Below are 23,527 nucleotides of genomic sequence, written 5' to 3' on the forward strand. Positions count from 1 at the left end.
CTCCTCCCCATATGTAATGGATGAGGAGCCCCAAATCTGCCAACCCTTTGGGTCACTGAAATCTAATAATCACTACTTTAAACAAAGAGTAAATTCAAAGTAATTCAGAATGCTTTTTCCAAATAGGTCTTGGAAGTCTGATCTTGAGATCTTTTGGAAGGATAAAATACAAGTAGTGTTTACTTTGTATACATTTCTCCCTTTATAATGTACTATTTTCTCACTAAATTCCATACTATTTTTCTCTCTTCACATATTTTTCAGTGTATCATCATGCTGGTCAAAACAAAGGCAGGTGTGTCTAAGTGTAGTTTAGTTAAGAGAAAGAAACAGAGAAAAGCACTCACCACGAGTGCCTGAATCTACCCAAGATGGCAGAGTGATGAATGGTTCAAGTAGGTTACGTTAACATATCCCTTCACCTGTCTCTCTTTTTTCTACTAAAGCTTCTAAATCGCATTTTTCTATAACAAGTTAGTTTCTGATAACCTACACTTAAAAAAAATTAATGTAGCTATCCATGAAATGTAATCCTACCTTATTACTAGGCCAAGATTTATTGGTAAAATCTCCCTAATTAAAATTTCAGGTAGCTCAACCTAGTTCAGAGACAGTTTATCTTTGTAGTATCACTGAAAGAATCAAGACTAAAAGGGCTGAGATTCTACTTAAAAGAACTGTTTTACTGTTTTTACAGACTTTAAAACACTGTTTTCATAACATGAAATTATAAGACTTAATAATGAAAATAAGTCAGTAATACCTGTAACTATACTAAGGCACTCTATTAGGAAGACAGTCAACAGTGTATATTTTTTGCATATTCTTATACTGAAATATGTTATTTTTAAAAATAACAATCAGACTCGTCTTTCCCCATTTCTTTGAAAGAATATGACACAGCATATAAGAAACATTAAGTATTCTAACAAATGCGAACTTAAGTATTTAGCAGTTAAAGCAAAGGGAAGTTAAAATATAGCTTCATTCTGTTTTATATTGTGATTCTAAAATAAATATGTTAGAGTAATTCAATTATAAAGCAACAGATTCTAAGTGAGAATCAAGAAAGGTCACCTTTGAAAACAGAAGGCAGAGGCAATTGTTTCTTCCTAGAACATTACTATATATACTTCACACAGTTAAAATAAGAAACATTCTTGAAAAGTAATTAAGGAGAAATATCAATTCCTGCAAATTAACTTAAATATGAGGAAATAATTCTAGGTAGAACATGAAAATTACAAACATTTGGCATAATTACAGTTTTGTTCATTTATAACAGATTTATATTGATTTGTTCAACAGATGTTTTCCTAAAAAGTTGTGCTTAGATGTTAGCTAAAGTATTAAAAAAAATTTAATAAATTGAGGATTCTACATTAAAAAATTAAACAGGGGCGCCTGGGGTGGCTCAGTGGGTTAAGCCTCTGCCTTCGGCTCAGGTCATGATCCCAGGGTCCTGGGATCAAGCCCCGCATCGGGCTCTCTGCTCAGCAGGGAGCCTGCTTCCCATCCTCTCTCTCTGCCTGCCTCCCTGCCTACTTGTGATCTCTGTCAAATAAATAAATAAAAATCTTAAAAAAAAAAATTAAACAAAAAAATTCAGTAGATTATTCTGTAATGCCAATTGTCCTGTTGATATGTTAACAATATCAAACTTCTCTGTGTTACACATGTGTGGGGAAGAGCCCTTTATGTACACTTATAAAGTATTAAATGCTAGCACCAAACAGCTGGTGTGGAAATAAATACTGGTAACATTATGAAAATATCTACAGAAAAACAGTCTTTTTAAAAGGGTGGGATCGGGTCCCGCATCGGGCTCTCTGCTCGGCAGAGAGCCTGCTTCCCTCTCTCTCTCTCTCTGCCTGCCTCTCCATCTACTTGTGATTTCTCTCTGTCAAATAAAAAAAAAAAAAAAAAAAAAAAAATCTTTAAAAATGTGTATTAAAAGACAATTCTTGCATTTTTATAAATAGTCAAAATTGAACAAGAAATTTTAAAATTAGAATTCTCTCTTTCAGAGGAAGAGCAACAAGACTATCAAAGGAATAGCCTACCTCATGTCTTAATATTGATCAAATAATCTTACCATATATGAAGGTTTCCAGCAAAATCTCCAGTAGCTAAATATCTCTGCTGTAAAGATGTTGCACCAAATGTTCCACATTTAATGGGTTTGGCCTTTTCAATCTTGACAGAAGGGAGGAAGAGAGGATACATTATTTATGTAAGCAGCTATTTATAATTCATGATATTTATGGCTCTATTATGGAACTTTAATAAGACACATAATATAAAAAGCAATTAAAACACTTTCTGGTCAAAATTATCATGCATTTCCTCTAGTCACTTTCCTATAGTTTAAAAGTATGTAACTGTCAACGAGAATGAGTTGTAATTTTGCCTTTCCTCTCATCTCACTAAGGAGACATTCAAATGCTGACAAGTATACCATCTCCACTGGTTTGCAAATATGAAAATTTCAGCATTTAATGTGCTATTCTTCTTTAAGATCCTCAGCAGAAACGAGAACATAATGAAGATATTATTCTTTCCAGATGGCTACTGGAACAAAAATGTTTATGTGTCTCTTATAGTTTTCCCTGCAGGACCCTATAAACTGAGAATGTTTATGTCCTTATTCTCTCTGGGACCTTATCAATGCTTAGAGATTTGTATACATGTGAGTACCAAAGGCACTGCTATTGGTATGGATTAGACAGTATTTTGAAAAAATACTTTAAAAAGCAGTTGCTTTTTAAAGATTATTGCATAATCACAGTAGTAAAACAACTACACACTGATGTACTATTTAATTAGTGTGGCTTATGGGAATCATGTATAGACCATATCACCGAAAGGGTCCTCGGAAATGATATCATATCCCGCCACAAGCAAAGAGCTTAAAGCATACAGCTTTATACATTTGCCCAACTCGGGCATTCAGCATTTTTAATGAGTTCCTACTAAATGCAATCAATGGACTAGGCAGAATAGGATACAAACATGAAGGAGACTGGCCATGCCCTCAAGAAGCTTACAATCAAAGCATCAGGACCTCTCCGACTCCTCCCACATACACCTATGCGTTATGCTACTCTCATCTACGCCCACACCTCTGTGGGGCCTCTGCTAATCTTCTACTTCCTGATGATTTCCATTTGTCTGCTGCCCCCTCCCCGCCCCCCGCTCACCCTGACCCCACCTGCTCAGGCCACTGAAGTCCCTCCCGGAGTGTGCTGCTGCCTTAAACCCTGGGAACTCTGGGCAATGCGGAACCAGATGAGGCAGTTACCTGATGCCTGCTGACACCATACTCTAGCCCTATATCCTCCCATTTACTGCTGGCCTCAACAAGGCAACTATTCCTCCTATTTAATCTCTTCTAAACTCTTAAGTTTTGTGTGTACAAAAGTAATACGCGTTCCCTATACAAATTCAAACAAAACAAAAAAAAATCAAGAAGTGAGTTTCCTTTTGATGCTCCCCAGTAGTAATCTCCATCTTTCTAGACCTTTTTTTACACATTTACAAGCATACATAGGTGTGCTTTAATATAAGAAGGCCCATAATATATTTTCATTTCACTTTCTTTTGTTTGACATAACAATATTCTGGATATACTTTTTTCTCTCCACAGAGAGCTCCAGTTTCTAGATTTCTTCTTGTAACCTTTCAGTTCTGAGCCAATCGGCATCCCTCCTACTGGGTTTAGCCTATTTCATATAATTTAAAAAATGATTTCCCTGATACTTTCAGTGTTTGGCTGAGCACTTCCATACAGAGTATACACAGCAATTTTCAAAGAAAAAGAAAATAAAATTCACTTAACACAAACTGTAAACTTTCCTTTCCTGGCTCAAAAGATATGATTATATGGTGCAGGGCTTTGGAAACTCCCAGCCTGTTGAGCTTTCTCACTGTTTGGGAGAAATTAGCAAGTTACTATGTAGCCAGGTCTACAAGAAAGCATTCACAGCCTCCTTGGAACTGCCCAGTAATCAAAAGCAGTCATCGACAATAACACGACTGTAAAAGACCACACTGATGAGAAGCACAAAATCACAGAATCATATTTTTCTTTAGAATACATATGTGGTCTGATAGTTCAGTTATTCAGAAAACTGATATTCATTTCAGTTACTTCTCCAATTTTATAAAAGTTATCTTATAATGCAGCAACACCAAGAATCAAAATTTTGTCAGTTTAACAAAGTAGTTTCCAGGGCACCTGGGTGGCTCAGTGGGTTAATCCTCTGCCTTCGGCTCGGGTCATGATCCTGGGATTGAGTCCCACATCGGGCTCTCTGCTCAGCAGGGAGCCTGCTTCTTCCTCTCTCTCTCTCTGCCTGCCTCTCTGCCTACTTGTGATCTGTCAAATAAATGAATAATATCTTAAAAAAAAAAAAAGAAGTCACCAGTCATAGTTCCCACAGCTGGAGGTACAGGATGAAGATGAGCCTCTCAGGTAAGCAGCGGGATAGACAGACACATGGTTCCAAGAACTCAGGGGATTGGCAGCTGTGGGGAGGTTGCCTCATGTATTAACTCTCCAGGAAAATTCTTCTCAGAGACCGGGGAAGAGCAGTCTCCCATGTTCTCCTCTTTTACCACCTAAAGCACGCTGCTTCCCACAATTCCACTATCCCCTGGGGTCTTTGACGGGGTATGTCTTCTTCCTAAGCCACAGGAGAGTTTTACCTTCAAAGCTAACCTCTACTTTTCAGTCCCTATATTACACACATAGTTCTTTGAAGACTGGTAATAAAAAATTGGGAAGCAAAAACTTTCCTATGTTATTGTTTTTTTAAGATTTTATTTATTTATTTGACAAAGAGAGACACAGCGACAGAGGGAACACAAGCAGGGGGAGTAGGAGAGGGATAAGCAGGCTTCCCACCGAGCAGGGAGCCCCATGTGTGGCTTGATCCCCCGGGGATCATGACCTGAGCCCAAGGCAGGCAGACACTTAACCGACTGAGCCACCCAGGTGCCCCCTCCCTATGTGATTTCTTTATCTAACTTTCACCTTTTAACCATTTGGGGCAGAGAATCTCAAACCATGCTCCTGGAACACATCAATCTTCTGGTACCAACATAAATTTTCACACACACACACACACACACAAACTTTAAAAAGCTAATGGATGTTTTTCTCAAACTTATGTTTTCTTGGATATTTTTTAGCTTGCCTATTAGAAAATATTAGCAAATGTACACCAGTAAGAAAACCTGGAAATGAAGATTTAAAAATTTATGTATGGTTATTTCATGTGATATCAAGACCACAGTATGATAAAATAGCCAGATTTTTCTACTGGAAAACCCCTTCTTTGTAAGGAATTGGAACTTATTATACCAATGTTTTATGGAGTTCCAAAAACAGCAACACTATGTTCAGACATTTTGGCTTCTGAACACATCCGAGAATCCCTACCTTAAAAGGAAAGTAACCAAACAGAGAACCACTCTATTGCAATAGATCCTATATTAGATATTTCCATGTGTCATTGCACAAATTCTGAAAGTCAGTCTTTATTGAAATATAATGGAATGAAATAAAATGCACCTACATTTAGAGTGTCACCAAGGCCTGTGGTAGACAAAAGGTACAAAGCTCTCTGAAATCTTGCCTTGATTCTTTGGCTTGTTTCCTGCTTCTCTCCTCTCTACTACACTCCACCCACATCTGCAGCTTTGTTTTTTGCTCTTCAGACACAACGAAGTCGATTCTACCTTAGGACATTTGCATTTACTATTACCACTGCCTGAATTGCTCTTCCCTCAGATCATCATGTCTTCCTTCTCCTAATTCAGATTTGTTTAAATGTCACCTCCTTTAAGAGACTTTCTTTCCATGCTCCTCCATTCTGAAGTGGAACCCCTAAATCACTATCACTCACCCAGTTTAACCTTCTTTATTGCACTTACCAATAAAATTATCTATTCAGTTCTCTATCCCCATCCTTTCTAGAGTGAGTGCCATGAGAATGGGACCTTGTCCAATCTGTTAAACACTTTGTAGGTGGTCAACATTCGTTGACTCCAAGCATAAAGGAATATCTATCAATCTCTCATTCCTAGTGCTGGGGAGAAAGAAACCATTACTGAAGTCTATATTCTCCTTTCTCCCACATTTTCACATGACACACCATATAGTTTCTGGTGTCATTTATATGCAATGATAAAAACAGCATCCATATATTGAATACATATATCAGATATGTTCTAGATGGCTAGGCCATCCCTCTTCTTCCTGACACAACTGCAAGCAAAGAATTTGGAACACTCCTTTCCAGATGAGGAAACAGGTTCAGAGGACGGGGCTTGCTCAAGGTTCCTAGAGCCAGGAAGACTCCAAGCTCTTTATACTAAACTAGGCTGCCCCCAGATCTACATGTAAATCAATTAAATAAAGTTCAGTATGTAGCCCCCATTCTATAAACCCAAGAGTCATTAGAAGTACCAAAGAAATGTTCCAACCTTGAAATGGATTGGTGAGGGAAATGGTATAGTCACTAACTGAATCTACTTTCAGACTTGTGCCTTCAGTTTTTACCTTGATTCGTATCTTTATAAGATATAAATGCATGGTATTTATGCTTCCCCCATGTTTTTTCTCCTTATATCAAAGAAAAATAAAGAGATTTATAGGTAGTAGTAGTCTGCTGTGCCAAGAGTCAAATTCAACTCAAAATATAAGAACATTAAAAAAAAAAAAACTCCAATGTATAAACATCTGATCATCTGCAGGACAGTGAGGACTGCAGTTTGCTGAGAAGGGCTGAGCTCTGCTGGGAAAGGGTCTTACAGAAACAGGGGTATTTTCTCTTTCTAAGATATTCATGGAAATCATAATAGCTTTTTTAAGAAGGGGTGCTGGAGTGAAGCCAACTTTTTATAGTTAATAAAAAGGCTCCCTCCCTGCCTGTTAAATACTTTATCTTTGAAAAGAAAGATTTTAAAAATCCAGTGGTTACTTAAATTTTTCTTGCTGGGGAAAAAAAACACTGGCTAAAAAGATTTTATAAAATGTGTTCCACAAAGAAAATTTGGTCTATATTAACAAGTTTTGCTGTATGACACACCATAGATGGTCATTTTGGACAGAGCTGTTGGTTCTCTTTGCTACAATAAGTGAACATGATTAAGGAAGCCCATGATGGATAATTCCCATGAGAGCTATTTTTGTTCTGTCTGTGGGTGGGTCTAGTACAGCCTGTCAGTATTTCCTCCTCCATATCCCAGCACTACTTTAATTAACATTAAAAGGGTTAGTCAACCAAGTGGTAACAAGCACTGAACTCAGTGGCACAGGGACTAAAAAAGGAGACATTTATTACCTTATTATTTTTACAGTATAAACATCCACAACTGTGATTCCATTTTTCAGGGCCATCCCTCGTTCTTTATGCCAATTAGAGAAAAGCTGCCCTTTATAGGATGAGGAAGTCTCACATTTGTCAAGTTTGATAAGAAAGAAACAGATTTCAGCTTTCCCTGGACCCTGCAACCCTGTGTGTGGTAGAGCAAAGTGCTCAGCTGTACAAGAAGGCCCTCGCTCCCTGTCTGTCCTTAGTAACAAGAGAAGGCAGCTGTCAATGAAGACCTCTTTGCTTCCTTCACGTATTTTTACCTTGGATGCATGAGATGTGGAACACATGACTTGTAGTGGTTCCACAATGAAGAACCAAGTATTTCAGTAATTCATCTAGCCCAATTGTAGTCAACATTGGTAGTTGTTAGATTCACCTCGTTGAAGTTTTAAAAATACTGATATCTAGGCCTCACTCTAGTGTAGTTGCAAGAGTCCCACTGCAGGGTGCCTGGGTGGCTCAGTCATTAAACACCTGCCTTCGGGTCAGGTCATGATCCCAGGGTCCTGGGACTGAGCCCCACATGGGGCTCCCTGCTTTGCGGGAAGCCTGCTTCTCCCTCTCCCACTCCCCCTGCTTGTGCTCCCTCTCTCGCTATGTCTGTCAAATAAATAAATAAAAACCTTAAAAAAAAAAAAGTCCCACTGCATCAGAATTCCTTAAGGTGGGACCAAGGCATGATTATTTTAAAACACACACACACACAACAGCGACAACAGAACATACTCAGCTGACCCTGATGCACAGTGAGGGCTGAGAATCACTGAGCCTGTATTAAACTGATACCCTTTTCCACTGCACCATCACAGCCAAATGTAATCTAAGTTCTTAAAAGTGTTTTTGCATTTAGTCTTATCCTCTCTTTAGACAGGAGACTCTTTAGAAGAAGAAACTCATCTTTCAAGTACCTTTTGTCCTTCTTTAACATACTATTTTGAAATAGTAGGTTGCCAATATATAGAGACAAAGGGCACTATTTCACATTGTGGAAAAAGTGTATTCCTGGGCGCCTGGGTGGCTCAGTGGGTTAAGCCACTGCCTTCGGCTCAGGGCTCAGGTCGTGATCCCAGGGTCCTGGGATCGAGTCCCGCATCGGGCTCTCTGCTCAGCAGGGAGCCTGCTTCCTCATCTCTCTCTGCCTGCCTCTCTGCCTACTTGTGATCTCTCTCTGTCAAATAAATAAATAAAAATATTTTTTAAAAAAAGTGTATTCCTGGGCGCCTGGGTGGCTCAGTGGGTTAAGCCGCTGCCTTCGGCTCAGGTCATGATCTCAGAGTCCTGGGATCGAGTCCCGCATCGGGCTCTCTGCTCAGCAGAGAGCCTGCTTCCCTCTCTCTCTCTCTCTGGCTGCCTCTCCGTCTACTTGTGATTTCTCTCTGTCAAATTAATAAATAAAATCTTTAAAAAAAAAAAAAAAAGTGTATTCCTGAAATGTACACAAATTATATTTTATTTTTAAAAAGTCACAAGTCTGTAAATGCTCTCTGGTGAAATTTGATGGTATTTAGTATTTGTTCCTAATATTTACCTATCAGTTTCTGTCTGCTATTCCAATGTTTTCCATTTGTTCAAACCCTGATGCCCGTTGATCAATGATCAATAAGCCAATATTTAAATTTTCCAAGTTATATCCTTATACAGATATACATTCACTCTTTCTTTTAACAAGCAATTTATTGAATGGCTGAACCTTACAAACCACACTAACAAAAGACACTATCCTTACTCTCCAGGAGCTTACAATCTAATTAGAGATAAATGGGACACAATTACATACTCCTGGAGTGGGTAATAATCACCAACAGGATGTAGTGTAGAGGAGTTTGTGCGGAGATCAGAAAGGGATTTCCTAAGTCAAATAATTTGAACTGGACCCTAAAATAGCAACATTAACAGGTGCAAAGGGGCTAAGTGGTGTGCAACCAAAGGCAAGGTAGAAGAGAAAAAGCCATGTTTAGGAACTCTTGAGTACCTGGCTAGAAAAGACAAACTGAACAAGGAAACTGGCACTGATAGATATTTAAAGTGAGATGGAACCTTATATACCTTCACATCCAAGCTTGCCAAACTATATTCATCCTTTATCTACCAGTTTAATGCCTATCTGGTCCAAGCAGACTCTCTCCATAGTTTTAAGCCTTGGAGTTCTCAGCCTTCTCTGTAGTCTGTTAGAACACTAAATATTTATGACTGATCACCTGAAATCGATGCATTTTAAAAACAAGTGTAAGAATGTCAACATCATTATTCTCTAATTCTTTCAATAATGATCTTCACTAAACTTGTGAACCTGATCTTGACACACCCAGTTAAAGTCCTTCAGTGATGTACCATTTAAAAAGGAGTAAATCTTATAAATGACCTACAGACCTTGCAAAGTCTGCTCCCTTTCCGGAGCTTCCACTGATGCTGTTTTCTTTGGAAACCACCTCCTCTACTACTAATTTAGCCTAGTTAGCATCTATTTATCCCCAATCTGTTTCACTTTCACAGAACCATGTTACTTTACGTTAGAGAATACATCTCGGTATTTATGCATCGTCGGTTTGATTATCTAACTGATTCTCTCTCCCACTAGAAAATAAACTCCATGAGACCGGAGACAGTCTCATTCACATGCCTGGGATTACAGGCAATGAAGTGGTAACTCGTTGAAAGAATAAATGGTTACGGGGCTCCTAGGGTGGCTCGGTCGGTTAAGCGTCTGCCTTTGGCTCAGGTCGTAATTCCGGGATCCAGAAATCGGGTTCCACATCCGGCTCCCTGCTCCGCTGAGAACCTGCTTCTCCCTATACCTCTCTTTCTTCTGTTTCTCATGAATAAATAAAGAGAAATATTTTACAAATAATAATAAATGGTTGCGTTGTCTCCTCCCATTACAGTGCAGGCATCCTGGAGCCTGCCTTGTCTCTGCTTGTATGAAAGAATATTTTATTATTTACTATTTATATTATTACTTAAATCGACCCTCCATAAACAACTGCTCACCGCCTAGAACCTCGAATTTAGATACGAAGTCTTAGTGTCACTTCCCAGAGACCTCGTGGTGGAATGGAAGAGTGGCTGCAGGAAGGGGCCAGCAGGGAGATGCACTGGCCAGCCGAGAATTCAGGACTCGAACCAAAGCCTTTTACGTCGGAAGTATTCCTCAGTTTGCGATCTCCTTCGCTGGTTCCGCGCAGCTCGAGCTGTGCTTCTGGCGGACGCTGGACGGAGGCTGGGGCAAAAAGAAATGCAAACTTCCCCCACCCCCGGATCCGCACTCGCCCCCTCACCAACGGCAGATCCTGGACCTGGGCAGTCTCGCCCGGCACCCACCTCCCGAAGCAGCTTTAGGTCCCCGTGCTGGATCTCGTACAGTTGGATGACGCCGGTGCCCCGGGCGAAGTTGCCCATGGTCACAAATTTGGCGCTGCAGGGCACCCATTTACAGTCAAATACCGTGTAGTTGAGTCCCTTCTGGATATGGGCGATGATCTGAGGTTTCTCGAAGGCCGACATGGTCCAGCCGGTTTCCCCTCCAAGCAGCAGCACATCCAGAGCCTGACAAAACACTAACCGGGAAACCAAACTCGAAACACAAACGACAGTTTCTTCCCCCCCACACCCCCCCGCCCTTGCCGTAGTCGCCTTGTTCGCCCTGGCAAGGTGGGTTTAGTTGTCTCAGATAATGCCTGATGCGCTACTGAAGTCAAGCCGATAGTTCTTCACTGAGAGCACAAATCTACTCATCGTCTTTACCTACTACCATTCCCACATACACATATTGGAGATGGCAATTGTTTCGGCTGTGAGTGGTGGAGCCAGAGGGGCACCACAGAAATCAGGCATAAATTAGGATGTCCCCGCCTTCCTACCCCCCCCGCCCGCGCAAACGCACAAAACCCTCCTTCAGGTCCCCTGCGTGGGACTTCTTGGGAAACGGGGCGGAGGCCTGGGGCTGGTTGGCGGACGCTGGACCCTGCGTGGCGCGCCTGCGCGGTGCGGCGGCGCTCGCGTTCGAGCCGGAAGCACATGTCGGAGCTGGAGATAACCGGGCATGGAAACGGAGATGGAGGCGCAGAGCGCGGGGGCCGAGGACGGCTTCACCCAAGTCACCCGCAAGGGTGGCCGGCGGGCGAAGAAACGGCAGGCTGAGCAGCTGTCCGCCGCGGGGGACGGCGGGGACGCGGGCCGCATGGACACGGAGGAGGCCCGGCCCGCGAAGAGGCCCGTTTTCCCTCCCCTCGCCGGGGATGGATTCCTGGTACTAGCGGGGACCGTGGGACGGGAAAGGGACCGGAGACAAAGGTGGGCCAAGCCGGTGGTCTCTGCGGGATGTTGAAAGTGCGGGGGCTCTTCTTTACTGACGTCCTTGTCTTGCACGAAGTTCATTTTTTCAGTTAAAGAAAGCTTCTTGTGGAAGAGCCGTCAGTTTACAGCTCCACCTCCATCCCTCGATCCATCTCCGGACTTGTGTGTTCTTTTATTGTAGAGTGGGAAAGAAGAAACAAGGAAAATTCCAGTCCCAGCTAACAGATACACGCCATTAAAAGAGAACTGGATGAAGATATTTACTCCTATTGTAGAACATTTGGGACTTCAGATACGGTTTAACTTGAAGTCGAGGAATGTAGAAATTAGGGTAAGGAGAATGTCAACCATTTCGCAATATATTAGGGTTTCTTTTTTCTACAGGGGTGAAAAAGCGTGAATAGACTTTCCTTAATGGGACTTATTTTGTTAAGTGGTCGTTATGCAGTTTTCTCAAGTAGTATAGTGAGTTTGAACTTCTTGAATGTCTTCAAAATCTGCTTCAGCACAAATGCTAGTTGAATTCATAAGGTGGACAAAAGGTCATAACCAAAATATTGGTTATGCCTGTGCGTGTATTTTATGATGCTCTTAGCAGAGCCGGATATGGGGCTGGATCCCAGGACCCTGCAATCATGACCTGAGCTGAAAGCAGCCACTTAACTGAGACACCCAGGTGTCCCTGAACTTGCCTTTTACATAGGGATCTAAGTCCCAAGTTCATCTGACCAACTCTGAACCTTTTTATGTCCACACCTGTGGGGGACTTTGCTGTTTGAAGAAAGCCCTCTACTGCATACTCTGTTTTCCAGCCTCGATTCCAGGCATCCCTTGGAGTCTGGCTCAAGTGCTTTTCTTCTTTACGATTGCTGTGTGTTTCAGTCCTTTCTGCGGAGCCTAGACTCTTACTGTGCTTGGCTGTCTTACGACTCGCAGAGGCATCAATTTGGATTCCACTCACACCTGTTGGGACTGCAGGATGCCAGGCACACAGTGGTGCTTTGGCATGCCCCACGTCATTTTAATCTTTCAGATAGGCCTGTGAAGTAGTCATATCCCCACCGTTTAGATGTGAGGAAAGGAGTAGGTTAGTCAGAGTCATCAAAGTCGTTCACTAACAGGTGAGTCTTGTTAGTCCTGAAAAGATCCCCCACTCTGACCTTTTTATTTTACAAATGAGAAAACTTAAGACCTGGAGCACCTATGGGACTTTCCCAAGTTCACATACAAGACTGGAACTGGGAGCTAGTTTTATATGTACATTATACAACCTTGCGTAGTTAGAAATTTGTCAAACATGTGGTCTCCTCAACTAAATTGGAGTCTTTGTGGAAGAATGGAAATGATACTTTTGGAATCAGACCTGTTTCAGAATTCTGCCTTTTTCACATTTCAGTACTTCAGTTTTCTCAAATATAGAACTTATCGTATTACATAACTTTCAGAAGCTGTTGTGTGTGAAGCACCTTTGCGGTGCCTGTCACTTTTAGTGGCTGAGATTTTATGAATAGCAGCTATTTCTGCAGTTATCTAGTAAAGCCTTTAAGGACAAGATCCTGCTTAAACCATTCGTGGTAGTTAGTCCTGGAGTTGGTGCTTTGGGAAACATCAGCATATGATGACGATTATAAGCTGATCATCACTCCTAGTGTTGTACTAGAATATTTTCATTTCCAGTCATAATATGTGCCTCTTTTCTTTCTTTTTTTTTAAACAGACTTGTAAAGAAACCAAGGATGTTAGTGCACTGACAAAAGCAGCTGATTTTGTGAAAGCCTTTATTCTTGGGTTTCAGGTGGAGGTAAGTGATTTCATGACATCTAAAATAGGTGCTTAAAAACACTTAATATGAGGAGCACCTGGGGGGCCCAGTAGGTTAAGTGTTGCCTTTAGCTCAGGTCTTGATCCCAGAATCCTGGGATTGAGCCCCGCACTGGTCTCCCCATTCTGTGAGGAGCTTGCTTCCCCCTCTCCCTCTATCTGCTGCTTCCCCTACTTGTGTGCGCTCTCTTTCTCAAATAAATAAAATTTTTAAAAATACACACACTTAATACAAATGTTTCAGTGGTTGGGCTTTTTAAAAAAATTGAGTTTTCTAAATCTGGTGAATTTTAACTTAGTAGTTATTCTCAGGTATATAAATGCTAAATTCACAGCATTTATATTTATGTTATAGGATGCACTTGCCCTCATTAGGTTGGATGATCTCTTCCTAGAGTCTTTTGAAATTACAGATGGTGAGTATAAGGTGATCTTTTCCTGTTAACTATTGTACTGCCGACTTTGTTTTGCTGGAGACTCTTAGCTTTCTAATAGCATCACTTGACCTGTATTATTAGCCAGTTTTAAAAATATATATTTTTTGTATCTTTTAGTAGGGAAATTTAGGTAGTGATTAAAGTTCATTACGGAGCAGGTGGTATCCTGGAATTGCATGTCTCCTGAGGCTTTAATCTCTCATTTAGTGAAACCCCTAAAGGGAGACCACCTGTCAAGGGCAATAGGAAGAATCGCTGGCAAAGGAGGAAAAACCAAATTCACCATAGAGAACGTGACACGGACACGGATAGTTTTGGCTGATGTGTAAGTATCTGATCTTGGAAAAAGTATTGTCCTGATTTATATTTGATCTTCTGCTTGTTTCAAGAAGTCATAAAGTTTGTACTTTATGCATAATATTGCTACTGACTCTTTGTCAATATATGGTTCTGAATAAAATACATAGTTACCTCGAAAGCAGTTTAAGTTATCTGAGGAAATCTTGGGAATTCTAGTGTTTTTCCTCGGTTAGCAATAAAGAACAATAAAGGGCACACGGTGGCTCAGTTGATTAAGTGTCCGCCTTCGGCTGAGTTCCCTTGGGCTGGGAACCTGCCTTCTGTTGGGTTCACCTTCAGTCCAGGTTGCCTGCTTCTCCCTCTGCCCCTCCCCCTCTTCATGCTCATTCTTTCTCTCTGTCTCTCCCTTTCAAATAAATAAAATCTTAAAGAAAAAAAATAATAAAGGAAATGTTTAGAATTACTATTAAAAGAAGTTACATGACAGGTGAAGATTTAAATATTATCCAAGGGGACTCCTAAACCAATAGGAGACAGCAAGGAGTGGATTTTTTAATGCCATTGTGACTTTCCTTTTCAAGAAAGAAATATATGTGTATAGTTTTACACATATTTTAAAACTATATATAAAGGCCTTTCATAAAAGGACAATGAGTATTGCACGTTGGGTGAAAAACCTGGGAGCAGCTCTATGTGAACAGAAAGAAGATGATATAGGCTTAAAGTAAGGGTGCAGGAAGTCAAGCTGGGATTAGCCCTCATGGGGGTTGAAGCTGCTGCGGGGCCAGGTTGGGATTGCTGGCAGATGGTGTGGAGATTAGATAATGCCATGAAGTTGGGGGACAAAGCAGGTGACTGACAAGAGGAGGGACTTGCCTGCGGCTAAGCATAGAAATAATATTTAAAATCATACTAACTTGGCTGTAAACTCGGGCTCACCATTTTTTAGAACCTAAATTTTACACTCTCTTTTACACTCGAGGGATAACAATGATACCAGGTTGATGCCCAGTTACTGGAAGACAGGTTTATTATAATTTTGATCTTTGAGAGGGGAACCTGAGGGGGCCATGAGGAAAACTTGCTTTGCACTAGACATTTTAAAATATTTGGAAATGCATACGACATTTGGAAGTATCATACGTAGCCCTAAAAACCTTTGCTAATTTAGAAATCTAAAAATGCAACTGATGTGCTAATCAAATTATAGATACTATGATGTATCAAATTCTAAGTATAAGTCTGCTTCCCCCTCTCTCTGCCTGCCTCTCTGCCTAATTGTGATCTCTCTCTCTGTTAAATAAATCTTTGAAAAAAAATTCTAAGTATATTGATGTGTGAACATAAAATTTACTAGTCGAACTGGTTTTTTTAACAGCTTTACTGTGGTGTGATTTACATATAAAAAAATCACAGTATTTAGTATCCTGTTCAGTGAGTTTTGGCCAAATCTATAGTCCTTTGATCCCACCTCAGCCCCAGGCAATCACTGATCTTTCTGCCATGGTTTTACCTTTTCTAGAAATTTATATAAATGGAAATACACAGTATGCAGCCTTTGGGGTATGGCTTCTTTTAATTAGCGTGCTGTTTTTCAGTAATTTCTCTTTACTGCCAAGTACTCTCGTAAGGTATTGCATTTTGTTTATCCATTCAGGTTTGAAGGACGTTTGGGCTGTTTTCAGTTTGGGTTATTATGAATAATGTTGGCTATTAGTGAATTACTTTTGTATTTTTCGGGGTTTTTTTCCCCAAACTGAATTACATACAACTTGAACTTGAGTATACTGTCTTGAGTGTTCAGTATAAATAGGCTAATTGGAAATCCACACGTTCATCCACGTACTAATTGTAGTTAACCATAATGTGGACTAGTATGCACCCATAGGTGTTGTTTTGATGAGTTGCTGATAACCTGGTGGTAAAATACAATATGATGTGAGCAAGATAAAAAACTAAAAGCTATCCCCAATGTATTCAGTGCTTCAAATGGGAAATAGTGTTGCCTGCGTGTCCCGAGACCTCCATACCACCCCAGCCACTGCCCCATCATTTTGGTGGTTTTGGCAGCAAAACTGCTCACACTTCATTCGAGCTCACTGTTCCTCATCTTTCCTGCGCCATTGTCAAGAGTTTTTATCAAAGTTAGACACACACATACTTGAGCAAGCCCCAGATTTCTACCCCTACCTCTATTTTCTCTTCCTCAGAGGAACTAATTTCACTTCCTCCAGGTCATTTTAAAAAACTGTTTATCTCCAGATTTTCAAATACCATGTTTACATATCAGCTTTTTTTTCTTCATCATTGACTTTCTACCATAAAAGATGAAAATTTAGCTTTTTTTCATCTCTCCCCCAACTTCTACCCCGTGTACTCAGCCCTTCTGACAACCAGGTTGCTCATGTGTCCCTGAGCTCCCTGTACGCTGTGGGTTTTGTGAGACCAGTGTTCCCGTTACCTGTGCACGGGGGCAGCGCTCGGTGTGTTGGCAGCCGGCCCGGGTGATGACCGTGATTCTGTGATTATTCTGTCTGCCCTTTACCACTTTGTTTTCACTTGAAAAAATTCTTACTCACGTTTGTGCTTTCTTATTATCAGTACAATTGAGTAAAAAGCTGTATGTCATCGTATCTCCCCACGGTGTATCTGGGTGCATCACACGTTTGAGCAGCCTCTCCTGGAGCCTGCTTCCTCAGAAGCGCTGCTACCCTCTCTGCCTGGTTCTCCTTTCACCTGTGCTCTTCCGCTGTGTGAATCCCTTGGTTGTTGGGTTCTCTTCCCTGAGTATTTCTTAAGGTTCTTTTGTTTTTCTTTTTTAATTTGAAATTTCATGTATTGCGAAATGAGCACCACAGTAGGTCTGGTTAACACCCATCACCACAGTTACAAATTTGTTGTTTTGTGTGTGAAACTTTTAAGATTTATTCTTAGCAACTTTCCATCGTGTAGCACGGTGTTATTGGCTAGATTGACACGCTGTTACCGTATATCCCCGGGACTTCTTTTCTAACTGAAAGTTTGTGCTGTTTGACCCCCTTCACTCAAGTTGCACACCCTGCCACCCCTGAGTACTCCTCATTTTGGTGCCATACATAGTCGATGAGCTAGCTTAGCTAATATTTTTTAAGAACTTCTAGTTCCAAAGGTGTCCTCTCTCCTGGCCGACTATACAGTTCTGTTCTGTATATTCTCAATGACATCCATTGAGAATTTTGAAGACATTGCTATATCCAGGCTTTCAGTGTTGCTGTTGAGAGGTCCAACGCCATTTTTATACCTGATTCTTTGAGCATCCTAGCTGGCAGTTGTATTCTCTTCATCCAGTGTGTTCTGAAATTTCATAATGCTATGTGTTAGCGTGGGTCTATTTTTATTCATCTTACTGGGCCCTTTCAAACTAGACACTCATTTTCTACAATTTTCAGAAATTTTCTTGAATTACTTTGGTCTCGCTTTTCTTTCCCCCTTCCTATCTGGAATTCCTTCCTGTAACTATATTCTTAATACCATATCCTTGATTTATGGGTGCATGAAAATAGCTTTTCTGACCTTACTGATGTGATTTTGTTTTTGCTGTTTCATTCTTTTTCCCCCGGTCTCCATTTCTCTTTCTTCACCTTGCTGGTTGTAGCCTCTGTTGTTTGTAGTAGATGCTTCCGTCGGATTCTGGAGATCCTCTGTGTGTGTGCCATATGTACAAGAGGGAGGCAATAAAGAGCAGACCAGAAGCCCTGAGCTCATGGGGTCTGGAGCGTGGGGGACGCCAGCTGGCCATAGGCTTCGCTTAGGGTAATTGCCAGGCTGTTTCTGATGCATCTTTTAATCATTTTTTTTTATTTCATTTATTTATTTGAGAGAGAGGAGGAGAGTGTAGAGGGAGAATGAGGAGCAGACTCCCTGCTGAGCAGAGAGCCAGACATGGGGCTCAATCCCAGGACCCGGGGATCATGACCGAGCCGAAGGCAGACGCTTGACTGAGCCACCCAGGCCGCTTCTCTTTTGGACTTTTTTATTGAGCAGGTCAGGTTCCCGCAGAGAAGCGTTCTCTAGGCTCTTTGCTGCAAGGCTTTGAAGCCTGGTTAAGGAAGATAGCTGGAGGTCTCAACATCCAGTGTGCAGATATTTGCTTCCTATTGCCCGTTTTAACATGGCATTCCTACTTCAGCTGTACCTGGACCCCTGGTCGAGACACCAGGTCTTTTACCTTTCCCAGGAAGCAACACCGCGCATCCCCCCACCATAATTTTGCCAGTTACGAGGGGTACACAGAGTGGGGAAGAAAATCTAGATCATCTTGAACGGACTGTGTCAGTTTTGCCCCCATTTCAACATGCCTGAGCCTGTCTGGATGACTGAATGTTCTGTGATATTCCCCTGACAGTTTTGGTGTCAGTTCCTTACATTTTGGAAGATGGGCTCAACAAGACAAATACTGTATTATCCATCTTGAGTCAGTTAGCCAAGAATTTCCCTTTGTAGGGTCTGGATGATCCTGAGTAGCAAAGAAATTCAGATAACCTTGAGAAAGCTTTACAGTTGAAATCCAGATGCTTTAATTAAGTGCAATGTTACTTCCATTTCTGGGTACTTAATACCAGCTCTGCCATTGTGTAATGATGGGCCGGTGTGTTTATTTTTTTACTTGTAAAATTTCCTTCCTCATTTATAAAATGTGAATACCACCTACCTTAATAAAACTCATGTGAGGATTAAATGGGAACACATAAAGCCCTAGCACATAAAAATCACTCTTGGTGGTAGCCATTATTAGCCAAGAATCTTAAAAAATTCATTTCTTAAAATTGTTTTTTGTAATTTTTATTGGGCTATAATACACATACCATAGAATTCTTCAAAATGATTTTTAGTTTATTTAAGAGTTGTGCTACCATCACCACCATTTTTATTTAAGAACATGTATTGTGATTTTCCAGAGTTTCTGGATCATGGGATTTAGTTAAGGAAATGCTTTTGTTGCTAACTTGTCTCACATTCTCTTGCAGGAAAGTTCACATCCTTGGCTCTTTCCAAAACATCAAGATGGCAAGAACTGCCATTTGCAACCTCATTCTGGGTAATAATAATGTATAATTATAATAATAGGGAATTTAGAACTCAAACCCCGTTTGCACATCAGCTCAAATTAAGCATAATGTTAAAGATTTCAAGTAGAAACTCTTAGAGGTTGGCAAATGTGGCAAATTCCAAAAAAGGAATATTTTTGCTTAGATCTCATCAGTCTGCTAGAGAAAAGAGTTTATTGGGTTATAGTGCTTAAATCTTTGCTTTGTTCCCCTGAGGTGCAGTGAAAAGCCACTGCAGAATAGCAGGCAGTGTGTTTTAGGCTTCAACGAAGAGAGCTGCTGATCACCATCAGTCAACTTAATTGATGCACTTCGTCTTGTTTTTTGTTTGTTTTAAATTTTATTTGAGGGTGAGCAAGCATGAGCAACTGGAAAGAGGGGGAGAGAATCTTCAGCAAACTCTACACTGAGGGCAGACCCCAAGGCAGGCCTCTATCTGATGGCCCTGGGGTCATGACCTGAGCCAAAACCAAGAATCAGACATTCAACTAACTGACTGAGCCACCCAGAGGCCCCAGTCCTGTTTTTCAAACTGTGCAGCAAAGTCAGTAACTTCTGGTACCAGTTATAGGATTGTAGTAGTTTGCTCTAAATGGGATTTTCCATCAGTGCCCAGATCTGACTGACTAGCTTCTTTTTTGAAATATTTAGGTAAGTCCGTGCCTTTGACTCTTAGGATGTAAAATATTTTTGGAGAATATTTGGGTATGATTTATGGTTCTTCTGTTAATTTAAGAGCGATCCAGTGGAAAATGTGCTCTTTAGTTGTAGACCACCTATCATGTGTTTTCTGTTTATGTGAGTATATTTGTATAGATGTGTTTCTTTTCCTCTGCAGGAAATCCTCCATCAAAGGTTTATGGCAATATCCGAGCTGTGGCTAGCAGAGCAGCAGATCGATTCTGATTTCAAATCAGAGACCTTTTGTCTTTGGACTCTAGAGAAAAAGCCCTTGCCCTCTGCACATGCTTATGAGAAACCACACGAAGAACTTTTCAGTCACGTTAAGCCTCCATCGCTTCTTCTGTTCTCAGCCAGAAGCATCAACAGAAAGGTTTGATAATATTCACATGCAGCAACTTGAGGATAATTCCCCTGCCTGAATTTATTATCATTATTGTACTTATACCTTAATTATAATTTGTCACTTCATTTTAAATAAAAGATTTACATAGTTTATAATTCTATTGAAACTTGTTTAAACAGTCCTATATTTATTTATAAATTTATAACCTTTATAAACATTTCTTGTCTATGGAGTGTAATTAAAACAGACAGCTTACAAAATCACTCTGAATCCTGACCCTTAATACTGAGTGGTATGTGGGCTTTTTAGAAGCAGTAGTTTGGAATTACTGTTGTGAACAAAAGCTAATCTTTTTACCTCTTTTGTAGTTTATAAAATTAAAGACATCACAGTGTTGATGTGAGGAAAGAATTCTATTTTTCACATAAGCATTCGATCAAAGTAGCCGACCTTACCAGTGTTTCGGTAAAGGTAAAATATGGTAAAAGTATGTTTTTACCAGGAAAGCTATAAAATTCTGCAAATGTAAGAGCTTGTTTTAACTACTGTCTGCCTATTCAAATACTCATTTGGTAAGCATTTAATGTAAGTATTAATCTTTAAAGTATTTAATTTTAGCAAACACTAAGAGGTAGGTAGAATTCTGGACACTTGAGGCTGTTGGTGGACAAGGGGCGGAAAAAAAAAATCACTGTACTTGTGGAGTTTTCCTTTTATTTCAATAACCAAGGAAGACAGATGTGCAAAAATACCTAAATTCTGTCAGCAAAGAGAAAAATGCTCTGAGGAAGTAAAGAGTGGAGATAAAGGAGATGCAGATGCAGCGATATGTTCACATGGGGTGGCCAGGACACACCTGAACAGACCTGGTGGCATGAGCTGTGAGGTCTCTGGTGGGGGAGATGGTACAAAGGCCCGCAGCAGCAGCAGGCCCCAAACTCCAGGAACCACAGGAGGCAAAGGCAGTGGGAAGCAGAGGAAGAGTGAGTAGTAAAGCAATGAGTTAGGGCTTTGTAGGTTGTAATGATTTGTGTTTTTAACTAGTGATAAAGCAGATCTATCTTTACTTATGGCTTATAGTCAAATATCAAACATCAGTTTATCAGGGTTTTTTTTTTTTTAAAAACCCAAAAGAAGGGAAAAAAGACTACCTCATAGGAAAAAAATACTCTCATGGCTGTGGAAGCCCAGCAAAGACAATTACGAACATACACAGGCAAGTTTCAAATATTTTATTTTCTTATTCATACAGTATGAAGTTTTCTAAAGATCCCACAACATGACATTTCATGCAGAAGAAAAACTAAACATTCAACATAAACCCCTCCCCCACCCACACTTTAAAAAAAAAAAAAAAAAAAAGGGAAAGGAAAAAAAACCCTCGTTCCCCAGTAAGGAAATAATGTTTGCACTATTTTTCTGTAACGCCAGCCAAGATATGCACAAGCAAGAGAAATAGAAAGCATTTGCTAAAATATTTGTAACAAATACTTATGTACAAAAAATTCACAAAAGACTAGTTCCCCCTTGAAGCAGAGCACATGGCAGTTGACACTGGAACAGATCAAACCACTGGCTGGGATTATAAGCCACGTACTGATCCAGAGGAAGAAAGTTACATGTAGTGGAGATTTTCAGTTTGAACATTAACATTTCCAAAGTTTGGCAACATTATCTTTTAAAATTATGCAAATTATGTAAACAAGAGGTACATTTTAAATTGATCTACATGCAAAACTCCATGTCATGCAAGGACACCAAGCACCGGGATTTTTCTCTCACAGACAGAGCCCATGATGTGCAGCACTCAGTTGAAGGAACAGCGATGGCAGGCAGGTGTGCCCAATTTAAGATTTGTTTACCTTGATTCAACCTGCCCTTTTCCACTTAAGATTATAAAACCGTTTTTCTAGAAAAACTATACAGGGGAAGACTACTTTCCTAGAAAGCTAACCAAAACGTTTTCTTCCAGCCAATAGTACCTTTGCAGAAAAGGGAAGGGATAATATCAAGTGGTGGAACATGATAGGCTACTTTTATATCACACATTTAGTAAGTTAGCATCCATTACAAATATGGGCAAATCAAGAAAGAAAACCATCATGCACTCTATGCCTTGTGGTAAAGACATTCAAAAGGTATAAATTGAGATAAAACTTTGCTCTTCTGTGGCATCAAAACTATTAAGACTTTTCCATTTAAGTCACAAATATATGTGGGCGTTCAGATATACACATGCACATTAAGTATCACCAATTTTTAGATGAGCTGCAAGTCTTTTGAAACAAGGGTAATTTATGGTTCAAAGGTAAGTTTAATGACAAACTGTTTACCCACATACTGAAACGAATGGATATCTTTAGTACGTGATTCCATCAGGTATTATTAAGAAATGTCTAAAGACAATCGTGATTGCCTCAAATGGCTTCTGGCCTTTTCACAACTGATAACTTACGTTGATTCAGGGACACTTACTAAATGTAATGGCTCCTAGTTAAGAAATAACAACGAAGCAGCCACAAGCTCTGTGCAGTGACTATATGAACACAAGAATGAGCTCTTGGCAGGAGCACTGCACTACACTTTCTCCTCAAGCAGGGATGTAGTAAAAGCTGCTCAGCAATGAGACATAGTCCCTGGAAATATCTTCATAGGTATAAATAAAATTACAAACTCCTTTGTTACAAAAATGTAATTCAGGTAAATAATAGGACGTTAACAAATGCTTTGTCAATCTCTCAAAGGAGAAAGCACAGGAAAAGGAAAATAGCTGGCCTAACACCCGGCTCAAATTGTACAATCTTCTATCTGTATATAAAACTGTGTGAAATAAAAGTAAGGATGTTTTATGTTCTGCTTGGCACTTTTGTACTCTATCATTTTGTTTCTGAATCAAGTAGATTAAATTAAAGCCAACCTACTACACATATAGAAAGCTACATATATCTATATATAAATATTTACATATGTATATATAGATACTTTCTTGTTATAAAAGATGAAGAAAAATAAATTAAAAAGCCAACCCCTTCCCTTTCTTCACCACATTGATATGCTCTTTTCATGCTGCTGTCCTTCAGACTTTAAAGTGCTACACTGAGTTATTGAGAGAATAAGAGTTCAATAACACTTAGTTGGCTTCATGAGGCTCGTGTTGGAAAATGTGGCTTCACAGAGAAA

General features: G+C 40.2%; 1 protein-coding gene and 1 long non-coding RNA gene across 2 annotated transcripts; both read left to right on the top strand.

Annotated features, from left to right (window-relative positions):
- The first annotated feature begins 11,421 nt into the window (after positions 1 to 11,421).
- Positions 11,422 to 14,262, top strand: PNO1 (partner of NOB1 homolog). The gene is made up of 5 exons (XM_032353693.1): positions 11,422 to 11,685; positions 11,857 to 12,006; positions 13,393 to 13,476; positions 13,852 to 13,912; positions 14,141 to 14,262. Exons 1-5 carry the CDS (start codon positions 11,422 to 11,424, stop codon positions 14,260 to 14,262), a joined length of 681 nt encoding a protein of 226 aa, XP_032209584.1.
- A 1,313-nt stretch (positions 14,263 to 15,575) lies between these two features.
- LOC116595683 lies at positions 15,576 to 20,180 on the top strand. The gene is made up of 3 exons (XR_004287820.1): positions 15,576 to 18,025; positions 19,240 to 19,310; positions 20,159 to 20,180. It is a non-coding gene; the product is annotated as an uncharacterized LOC116595683 (long non-coding RNA).
- Positions 20,181 to 23,527: the final 3,347 nt, after the last annotated feature.

The sequence above is a fragment of the Mustela erminea genome, chromosome 7 (assembly GCF_009829155.1).
Source record: "Mustela erminea isolate mMusErm1 chromosome 7, mMusErm1.Pri, whole genome shotgun sequence".
Taxonomy (NCBI): domain Eukaryota; kingdom Metazoa; phylum Chordata; class Mammalia; order Carnivora; family Mustelidae; genus Mustela; species Mustela erminea.